The sequence below is a fragment of the Molothrus aeneus genome, chromosome 4 (genome assembly GCF_037042795.1).
Source record: "Molothrus aeneus isolate 106 chromosome 4, BPBGC_Maene_1.0, whole genome shotgun sequence".
Lineage (NCBI taxonomy): Eukaryota > Metazoa > Chordata > Aves > Passeriformes > Icteridae > Molothrus > Molothrus aeneus.
The window spans coordinates 2804304-2814922 of NC_089649.1; the positions used below are offsets into that span (position 1 = coordinate 2804304).

The window sequence follows — 10619 nt, forward strand, 5'->3', positions numbered from 1 at the left end:
CTGGTCAGAGGGCAGGTAAACAATTCCTCTTGGTAACAGCATCATGTAAAACACAGATAAAATCTGGGGTAGGAAAGAACTTTCCAGATGATGTCAAAACACACCAAGCTGAGATCAAACTCTCTGGGTCTTCCTGAGGTGGGCACTGGGCAGTTTTGACCCTGAGGAATAAATTGCGTTCTTTCTAATTTACTATTCTAAAGGATACTCCATTAGGTTCCTCTGCTTCAGCTTTGGCCAGGCATCATCCAGCTCTGGTCTGGATATTAAGGTTCTGTTGATAAAAACTATTTTTTTCCTCAGTATTCCAGCTTTTTTTTTTTTAATGTAATCACATTTTATATGACAAACAAATCCCATGCTTTCGGCCTGATGGTAGGATTTTGTCTTGCCAAGACCAATCTTGTCAAGATTTTAAATTCACCTTTGTCCATGTGATGTTCCACTGAAGCAGTGGGATTACCTTCAAAGGAAAGGATTACAGAGGCTTGGCTATGAAACCACCATAACAACACAGGGCAGGTTGCTTTCCTGTTGCACAGCAAAATGCAAAAGTCTGTAGGTGACAAAATTCCTTTTTTAAAAATTATTCTTCTTGTACATAAAATTATAAGTACTTAGCAGCTATTTGTATTGTATATGGGGCTTTTTTGAATGCTATTTTAGAAATTCCATTACAGGGAAATACTTATACTTCCTCTATGCTTCTATAATGAAGTGTAATTGTTACTGTGTGAATACATGGGGTCTTTGAATTCTCCCAGAATTTCTCATAAAGCACAGAGGAGCAGTGGCATTGGGAGCCCGTTCTCAGCTAGAACAGGCTCCTTTCCAGCAGCAGAAATCAAGTGTCTGGCCAAGGAGAGGTAGTCACAGGTAGGACCTTCTGATGCCAGGATGGTCTAGGATTCTTTTCCATCGCTTTCCAGGGATCAAATTGGAGCTTAGTAGACTGCTCCATGGGTTTTCCGCTATAAAAGCACAAGTGACACTTGTTATTTTTCCTGTTTCCTCACCCATTCCACACCAGTTTCCAGGCACCTGGCATTTCTGGGTTCATCCTATCAGGCCCTGTGTAAGTAGTCTATGTCCAGTTAATTTAGACTTTCCCTCTGCTCTGAGGGACCTGGCATTGCCAAAGGTCAAACCCATAAAGGCTAAAGTGAAGAAAGCAGGAAGCACTTGAAGATTTTTGACATCAGGTCCTTTGTCCCATTCACCTCTGGCTTTGGCTGGGTGAGTGCCCTGTGAAGACCAGGACCTGTGAATATTGAGCTTTTCAGGATGGTTTGTCCTAGAGCCCACAAAAAGTTATTTTCTCTTTAGCTTTAAACAGCTGATGGAAAAGACTTGAAGATGTAACTAGCTGAAGCACTACAGTGACTAATATAATGACATTTGCAGTGTGCCTTAGGTCCTGAAGTAAGATTCAAGGACGAGCTTTAAATAAATCACAAAACCACTTGGAAACTTTGGTGTCACAAGTTCAGGCCCTAATAAATGATTCAGCTTTGAGGCAGGTCAGAGCCACTTCCCCTCCTTTGCCTTCTCCCTCTCTCTCCACATGAACAAAAAAAAAGGAAAAGAGTGCATTGGAGAAGGACAAGCAGTGGATTTAAAGAAAATGGAAATTATTTTGCTTTACAGCAGAGAGAGTACACAGCCCCCGGTGCAGCGTGCTGGATTTTGTGCTGGGATACGACAGCTCGGCGTTACTCCATTACTGTCTGCCCTCCTATTTATTACCAGGACAAGAGGCACATTGTGAGCAGGGCTCTTCACTTTCTCTTTGCTCATTTCCTATTGCTGCACTGGTGTTGAGCAGGCTTGTGCTTAAACTTGATGAGACCAGAATTAAACCATATCCTGAGATATTCTTCTTCCGACTGATATGTGTTAGGAAAACCCAGAATTTAAATTCATGCTTTAAAAAGTAAAAGGTATGTTTTCTTTACTCCTTGTGCAGTAGGAACTGACAGTGTTTTTAGAAGCTCTGGCTTCTTTCAAGTTGTATTTATTCTTTTTATATAAATGAAAGCAAAACGAGGCTTTTGAAGCACTCTCCCATTGCTAAAGGCTGGAAATGACACAGCTGAGTCCCGGGCTTCATTCACACTTCTCCTGTGCAGGGCTTCCAAGCTGATACTGAGATGGATTTATTTATGCCTTGCTGGGTTAAAATGCAGCCTGGTAACTTGTGCATGTGTGTCAACTGCTCATTTAAGGAGGGACAAATTGTCTGAAGCTGCTGGTGGTTAATAGTGCAGCTAAAACAAACACGGAAGGGTTTTGCTGTTTGTCACCTCTGCTCTGGATTCTGAATCTCGAGCCATTGTTCCCAGTGACTTCTGGGATGTTTGGGATTTGTGAACCTTGGCTTCTGAAGCATCACATGCACCACCAACTGCTCATTCACAGCCACGTTTCCTTACCATTCATGTGCTTTGCCTGCAGTGCTCAGTGTGAACTTTGTTTCCCACAGGATCTGCAGGCGTGGGTGAGCGGCGCTCACGAGAACGGCTTTGTCCTCGTCTCCTTCGGTGCTGGAGTCAAGTACCTGTCAGAAGACATCGCCAATAAGTTGGCACATGCCCTGGCAAGGCTGCCCCAAAGGGTCATCTGGAGGTAAAGGCACTGTTGGAGCAACTTGGGGTGGTTTGGAGAGTGCTTGTTTGCCACTAGAGTTGAGGCTGCCTGGGTGGCACAGACGATGTGGCACTCCTGAAAAACACTCAACATGAAAATACTGCAATATCCTGGTAACAAGGAGAAGCAGTTACTGTTGTGGCAGAATAAGGCGTGGTTACACTCCTAGGCTGAGTTTATGTCCTTGGAAGGATTAGGGACCGTGAAAACAAGCTAAGGTTATAACGTTTAGGACCTACTGTCCCTATTTTTGATGAAGGAACTACCCCAGGGCTCAAGAATGAATTCTGATGATGAAAAGCCTCCATTTTCTTTCTTCTTTCCCTTTTCTCTCACTCTTTTGGGCCCTTTTCCTCTTTTTATGTGTAAACACAGCCTTTCATTATTGATTTTCCCACTTGCTTGTTCTCTGTGAGAAATTGAAGGAGGAGAAATTTTCAGAAGTCAGAGTCAGTAAGAAGCATTCTTAGTTCTAAAAACGTCTTGAGTGGTGCTCACAATTCCCTGTAAAAATCCAAAAACTGTTTAGTCAGCTCTGCTTGGTGTCAAGCATCTCTGATATGATTTGGTGGAGTTCATGTGAACTATTTCTTGTTTTTCAAATATTCAGTGTCTTACACTTCATGTAGGTGTCTCACAACCCTGCCACACTCTTGGAGTTGTATTAATAGTTTTGGTGGCCTGTTCTCCACAATATTTTAAGGAATGTCCTTGCTGCTGTCTGTAGTTCAAGGATCAAATCCCACTAATGAACAGGAAAAACAGAATGCTTTCAGGCTCTGGCACAGAATCTGTGGTAGTGAAGATAACATCAGTTTTTGTTTGGAGTAGAGCCTTTGTTTTCTTATGAATCCCACAACACTGCTTGGTTTCTAATTAATAATCCAAATTTATCTCACTGCTTTTCTTCTCTCCTTTTACTATGTTTTCCCTGGAATATGCCTCTTTAGGAAGCATCCATGTTTTGTAGTAAATAAATCTGGAGGATTTTTCATAAGGACAGCTTTTTTTTAATGTCAACCGAACAATTTCATTTAAAGCCTTCTATTAAAATTTAGGTATTTATAGATCAGTCAGCTGTAAGTTGGAGTTTTTGGGGTTTGGTTTTGCTCCTTAGATCATGGACCTGTGTGTTGGACAGAAAAGTAGTGAGTACTACTTGGTTGTCTTAATGTCATGATATTAAATCAAGGGATTTTTGTAGTTTTTTATGCCCTTCTAGTTAGGGCATAAAGAAACTATTTATCTAGTTAGCATAATTAATTGCTTTTATATAACTTAGCATAAATAATTTAGGCTTTTTTCAACGTACAGAAGTACAGGCCAGTTGCAAAGATGTGTTGTGGATTCTTTGTTCAGTAACCAGAGTTCCAACAATGTATGTTTTGCTTCATTGGGAATGTAGCTGGTTCTTTCTGAAGTTGCAGTTCCAGTCCTCTCTAATACAAAAAACAACCCTATCCTTTAGTAGTTGCTTGGGAGGGTTTGATAACTGTTTCCATTTCATGTTACTGGTTTAGGTTTTCAGGAAACAAACCAAGGAATTTAGGCAACAATACCAAGCTGATCGAATGGTTGCCACAAAATGACCTCCTTGGTGAGTATCTGTTTCCATTATTTATTGCTTATTCTCTCTTGAGTTCAGTTTGTTCTTCCAAAAATACTCTACTGAATTAGCAGCTATTATAAAGCCAGGATAATTTCTGTCATGGCAGTCATGGAGCAAGAATATGAAATTAGGCTCTGAAGAGAGAATTGAACACCACTCTGTTAATTGTCTTTCCCTGGTACAAATTGCATGTTTTCCCTAAGTTCAAGCCCTGTTCAAGGAGGAGTCATGAAACTGAGCATCAGAGTAAGTTTTAGGAGTCCGTAAATACTGTTTTATAAAGACAAGAAAGCTCTACCAGAACCTGGGTATGTGATGCAAGCTGATAACCTTTCTGTTGAACTGAGGTGCTTCAGGTTCTCGGGGGAAATGAAACTTGATATTTTATTTTTCTTTGTCTTCCCTGTCAAAGGGTGCCTGAGCCCCTTGCAGATCTGAGAGGCCACTGAATATTTGACTGCTTCTGGGACACCTGGATGTCTGTGTGTTCCCAAAACAGCTCTGATGGGAGCTGATGAGTGCATTAAGCATCAGTGTGTGTGAGCTGGAGAATGTAGCGAGTAGGCAGATGACTCCTAGAGCAGGTAGATTTGTTTTGGTTACAGGGTTGCTCCGAGGCAGCCAGGCTGCTTTTCCCATCACATGAGGCTGTTGCTGTGATTGTCAGGTCTTGCTAAGCTCAAGTAAGGCATGTGAAACTTGAGGGAGAGTGTGACTTCAGTTGTCCTGCCGTTAAAAAAAATATTTTCCATACAAGTGTGCTCCCCCTTGCTCAGGTGTACTGCTGGACCTGCTGGAGTCACCACCTGCAGCTCCTCAGGAGTGGGCAATGCATATGAATTACTCCATTAATCATTTTACACTACTCATACACATGAGAATTTTCTTTCTTTACTTTGGCTGTTCTCTCTCTCAGTGCGTAAGGAAATGATTTAATGCATGAGGAATTTTAGCAGAGGAGGAATTTCACCAAGGTAGAACTTCAGAACAAGCTGCAGTAACATTAACCTGCCAGAGTTGCAGTTATAGAAACATGGTGATCAATTTGTTGTACCCAGGTGCTTCAACAATAGGAGATAGAAGTGCATTTTGTAACCTTGGTGCCTCTTGTGGTTCCAGGTCACTCTAACATCAAAGCTTTCCTCAGTCACGGAGGCTTGAACAGCATTTTTGAGACCATGTACCACGGGGTGCCGGTGGTGGGCATCCCCCTCTTCGGTGACCATTACGACACCATGACCCGTGTGCAGGCCAAAGGGATGGGAATTCTGCTCAACTGGAAGACCATGACCGAGAGTGAGCTCTATGAAGCCCTAGTAAAAGTTATTAATGACCCCAGGTATGGAATGAGCCATTGTGCTTGTGTGTGAATGGATAGGAAACCGTTGTGCAGTGGAAAAAAACTGTCTTTTATGATTTATGTGTGCAGTTGAGGCAAGTCTGGGTGTTTGTCCCATTTCCCAGGATTACCCAACAGCTGAAGTTTCTGTGTGGGTGCTGGGCTAATTGCTCAGCACCAAAACTCAGTTGTCTTGCTTGCTCTTTGTAGCAGTTGCCATGTGGAGGGCACAGAGGTTATGGAAACAAACCTGTCCCAACTTATTCCGTGTTGCAGACTAAGGTCCCTTTGTGTCTGTTTTGATTACTCCACACGCGCAGTCTGGCTGTGGTGCTGCCTGGAGCAAGATACATGTACATGGTTTGGGTTTTAGCTAAAATGGGGAGATATTCAGGAAGAGTGCCTCTAAGTTCTGTGATTTTATTATTAAAAAAATTATACTTAGTGTTATTTTCATGTTCTGGCTCATAATACCATTCATATCCAGATAAAAATGAGTGAGGGGTTATCTGGCAGTATATTGTATTGGGCTAACCCTAACTTTGGAGCATGGTGCTATTGATGCTTCTTGCTTTCATGGCAGCTGAGCCTTTCTGGGAAAGGAGATGGCTGTCAGGAGCAAGCAGCAGAGAGGGGGAATGTTGATAGCAACCTCGATAACATCAGTTGCATCACCTTCCCCTTGTGCAATTATCCTTGGTGTGAAGGCAAGTCCTGTGTAAATAAGCTGCAGACAGGAAAGGAAGAAATTGGCAGGGTCAGCTGCTGGGGTGAAAAACCAAAAGTTTTGGGTGAAACTCCTGACCTGGGCGGAAATGGTTTATTGCAAAATCAACCCCAGGTTTCTCACTGTTGTCCATTTCTCTGCTGATTTAGTTGCACAATGAGATGACAGCTTTTCCTTTCTTCCTTGTTTGCTTCCCTCCCCCAGCTATCGGCAGCGGGCGCTGCGGCTGTCGGAGATCCACAAGGACCAGCCTGGCCACCCAGTGAACCGGACTGTGTACTGGATCAACTACATCCTGCGCCACAATGGAGCCCAGCACCTGCGTGCTGCTGTTTACAGCATCTCCCTCTTTCAGTATTTCTTACTGGATATTGCCTTGGTCCTACTAGTGGGTACTGCCTTACTTTACTATGTTTTGGCCAGGATGGCAAAGTTAATCTGCAAGCAGAGCAAACATCTCTGGTCCAATGACAAACATAGCGCTGTTAATGGACACTACCAGAACGGGATCCCCAATGGCAAGTATAGAAGGAACGGCCACATTAAGCATGAAAAAAAGGTGAAATGAGCCAACAGCCCCATGTAAAGTAGTAATGAATCAGATCAGTAATCAAATTTTATCGCTGTAACTTAGTCTCTAACAACTACTTAAAACCTCAATAAGCAGTTCTAACACTCCCCGTCAGTATGTAATATTATGTGACAAAATTCTACGGAACTAAGAGAGGTCTTAAAAAAAAAAAAAACCAAAAAAAAAGGCAAGCACAACCTAAAATGGAAAATATTTTATTCTTAATACTGATATGCAGAGAGGTTATTTTGGCACTGAAGTTTTTAGAAGCCTTAATTCTCTGAAGTTCTATACAATGACCGTATTTATGAATTTTCAGCTTTTAAAAGCTCAGTGTATGTGTCCTAAATGAGGAGAGGTTTCTTTTTATTTGCAGAGGTGTTCTCCTTTTTTTTTATTTTAATATCTCCATCTTTTTAGCTGAGAGAACTCTCTAGTGCTAGTTCTGTGTTTCCTTTGTGGAAGGTTCAACCTGTTGTGTAAGAATGCTGTTTAAAACACAAGTGATTTCCCCCAGTCTTTATGCAAGAAATAGCAAGTTGTGGACTGAGAAAACAAATGTTAAAAAAAATAAGAATAATCTTAAAGAGCACTGAAGAAAAATGGCAAAAATATGTACTCGTTTTACTGATAAAGCTGCATGACTCTTCTGCTCGCTACCAGTACTTTGGAGGAAAGGGTCCTGAGTAAGTCTACAGTGTGTCCTAACTTTAACTGAGACAAAATGTTGTCGCCTTTCTCTGCATACGGAATTTATGCCACAAAAATATTAGGGAGTCTTATTTCAGTTCCAAATATGGCTGTGTGGGAAGTAGATTTGCATAATTAAGAAAAATAAGTGAAACAACAGCAAAAAAAAAAAAAAAAACTTATAAAAATCTAGCTCTGTGCTTAGTGCAGGAGGTTTTGTGATGGCCCAGAGCTGTGCAAGACTCGAACCACTCCTTGGGGTTTGTTTAAAGGGAACGACCCCCACACAGCGCTCCCCCAGAGTTGAATGTCTTTCCTGTTAATTCTCATTAAGTTCTTTCTGAATCGCAATGTTGTAGATGTTCTCTTTCAACAGTTGTCTCTGGAGAAACAGAAACATTACCTTCTATTAGTCTGGGCCACGCAATCCATGTTCCACCTTGTTGCCAATAGGAATTCTGTGCCGCGGGCTGTGTCCGGCTGTCCTGCCTGGGGCTGGTGGCATGTGTGGGGTGAAGCCTGGTCACCTGGCTGTGGAGGTGGCCCCGTGTCCCCCTGCCCCCAGCAGCCTCCTTCAATCATTGTCGCCGCACGGGACCCCACGCTCCCGGGGTGGGAATGCTGGGCACGGGATCCTTGCTGCCCTGCTGAACCAAAGTTGGCAACTCTGAGTTTTATTTCTGTGTCATTCTGTTTACTTGGAATTTGCACTACACATGTTGTGAGTGTATGCTTTATTTATTTGTAGTTCGAGGTCCCGTGGCTGAGAGGGAAAAGAGGGAAGTCCTGAGGTTTTGCCTTGTGTCGCTCACTAACATGGGAGGAGTTGGGATGATGACGGGATGCTGAGCTCATATTCATACACAGTGATGCAAAATTTCATCACCATTCCATCAGGAGCCTCGGTCCTACAGCAATAAATAACAGTGCAGATATGTTTCTAATATGCAGGGCAGCTCCTCGTGCTGCTCTCTGAATACTTGAACACAAAAATGGTATTATAAATATAAGCCTCTTAGCTATACCTTTTTACAATCTCGCAGCCCGTGGCAACTACAGGAGCACACAGAGGCGATGAATGGTGGGATGGTGAGAAGACTTCGAGTGTATGAATGACTTGGTTTAAAATGTGGGGGTTTTTTGGCATTAAAGAAGGTACAAAAGCACTGACCGGATGATTAAGCATAATTTAATCTCCACTGTGATAAAACTTAAGCAATAAACATGGATTTAATAGAGAAATTCTGTTGTTGGAAGTATATTTTTGTTCAGCTGGATGCTGGTTGTCTCCAAGTACCCACTGTATGTGTGTACTTAAGTGTGGATGCTTACTGGGGTACACTTAACTTTTCAGTGTTTACTGTGGTGCATGATATATATTTGAAATCAAAAATATATCTGGTTTTTGTGAGTGTAGGTCCATTTCCTGTAGGAGCTTTGAATTGAAAGAGAAAATGGTTCATTACATTTCTTAAAAGCAATTCAAGTTTTTTGAGGTTGGTGGACATAGCTGGCACAGTGGTTTCTGTTTTGTTGTTTTCCTGTACTTGGTAAACTCTTGACTTGAAAAGCAGGGCTGAAAGGTTTTTCACAGTGATGTTAGCTGAGATGATGGATTGGTTTCTTGAGTAGTCTCTGTAGGTCCAAACATGCTGCAGTTCTTTTGCAGGAAGAGGCAGTTGCTGTGTTCATTGTGTTGCCAAATTCCTGATGAGGCTGATCCACCTCATGTCTAGAAATACCTGTTGTGTTTCAACTTCCTTCTAAGTTCAGGCAAAAGCTGTTACTGTGGTTATTTCAATCCCCTCTTTGCCACAGCAAGCAAGTTGTTCCTGTGTTTCAGAGACAGAATGGAGCAGTGATTGCTGTTGGTGCCCAGCCAGTGTTGGAATCAGCCAGATGGCTGAAGAAATGTTAAAGGAAGGGTTTAAAAACACATGTGTATCTCCAGAGTGCATCACAGTGTCAGGACTGAGGCTTTAGTCACCCCTCTGATCAATATTAGTTATTAGGCATTGAACAGAGAAACTGAGTTCATCTTCCAAGACAGTGCTCTGCCACCAATTGGAAAATACCACAGTTGGGCCTTACTTATCCTAATGAAAATCACACCTTTTGAAAGCTATAAAGCTGGTTTATTTATGGGTATGTGTGTGTTTTCTCAAACAGAGGCCAGCAAATGCTGAATCTCATTTCACTGTAAAATGAAGAAGCACACAGTGTTGGGCAGTCCTGGTTACCCTGTAATGAAACAAAAATTGGATAGAAAAAACTGTCTTCCTCATAGATTGAAGGCATGGAAGGCTGAACAGTATTTAGGGAAAGCTTGGAAATTCCTGTTCTGCAATTTACTATTAGAGTAGGGGATAGAATGATGAGCTGCAGTGGGCATAGGGATGTTCAGCATTCTCTGGAGATGTCTCTGGTTATTTGTGCTCTTCAAAGCTCACCTGGTCATTTTCCAAGCTCTCTGCAAAAAGATGCACTGAATGCCTGTGACAGCCTGATGGGAAGGAATTGTTCTCATTCTAAACACAAACAGCTCTTTGCTTCTTGAAATGAAGCAGCAGATATGTGATAATCTCAGAGACCTTGAATAAATTCCTAATTTCTGCTCCTGTGAGATTTATGGCAAGGGTAGGAGTTTTCAGCTCCAGGAGATGACCACTGAGGAAAACTTAGTAGAGACAGTAAATATATATGTAGAGAAAATAGAGTTCTATAAGGAATTAACACATGTGCCTGTTCTTGTAAGAGGTTCTACTGTGTTGTGCCCTGCTTTTTTGTGCATTTATGCATCTTTTTCTGAATGTTTCTGTATTTTCCCTTTTTGGTTCAGCAGCCTTTCTCAGCAGCATTTTTACTGTGTGTTAGTTTCTGAGCTTGCCAGGTTTTGATTTGCCATTTTCCCGAAGCCCCCTTGGTATTTCCCTGCCCTCCTGGTTCTGCCTTCCAGAACTCACCTGGGGACACCTTAACTCTACCAGAAGCTGTTCCAGTAGCTCCATCCCAGCTCTGCTTGTCTGGAAAGCTCCTG

The 10619-nt window shown here is 42.2% G+C and overlaps 1 protein-coding gene across 4 annotated transcripts in view; it reads left to right on the forward strand.

Moving 5' to 3' along the window:
- Nucleotides 1-8824, forward strand: part of UGT8 (UDP glycosyltransferase 8) — a 34908-nt gene extending 26084 nt beyond the window's left edge. For all 4 annotated transcript variants that reach the window (XM_066549419.1, XM_066549421.1, XM_066549422.1 and 1 more), the window contains 4 exons: nt 2483-2625; nt 4167-4243; nt 5375-5594; nt 6526-8824. In XM_066549419.1, the coding sequence (XP_066405516.1) occupies nt 2483-2625; nt 4167-4243; nt 5375-5594; nt 6526-6889 (804 nt within the window). In that variant the 3' untranslated portion in view covers nt 6890-8824. The remainder of the gene's footprint in view (nt 1-2482; nt 2626-4166; nt 4244-5374; nt 5595-6525) is intronic.
- The last annotated feature ends 1795 nt before the right edge of the window (nt 8825-10619 follow it).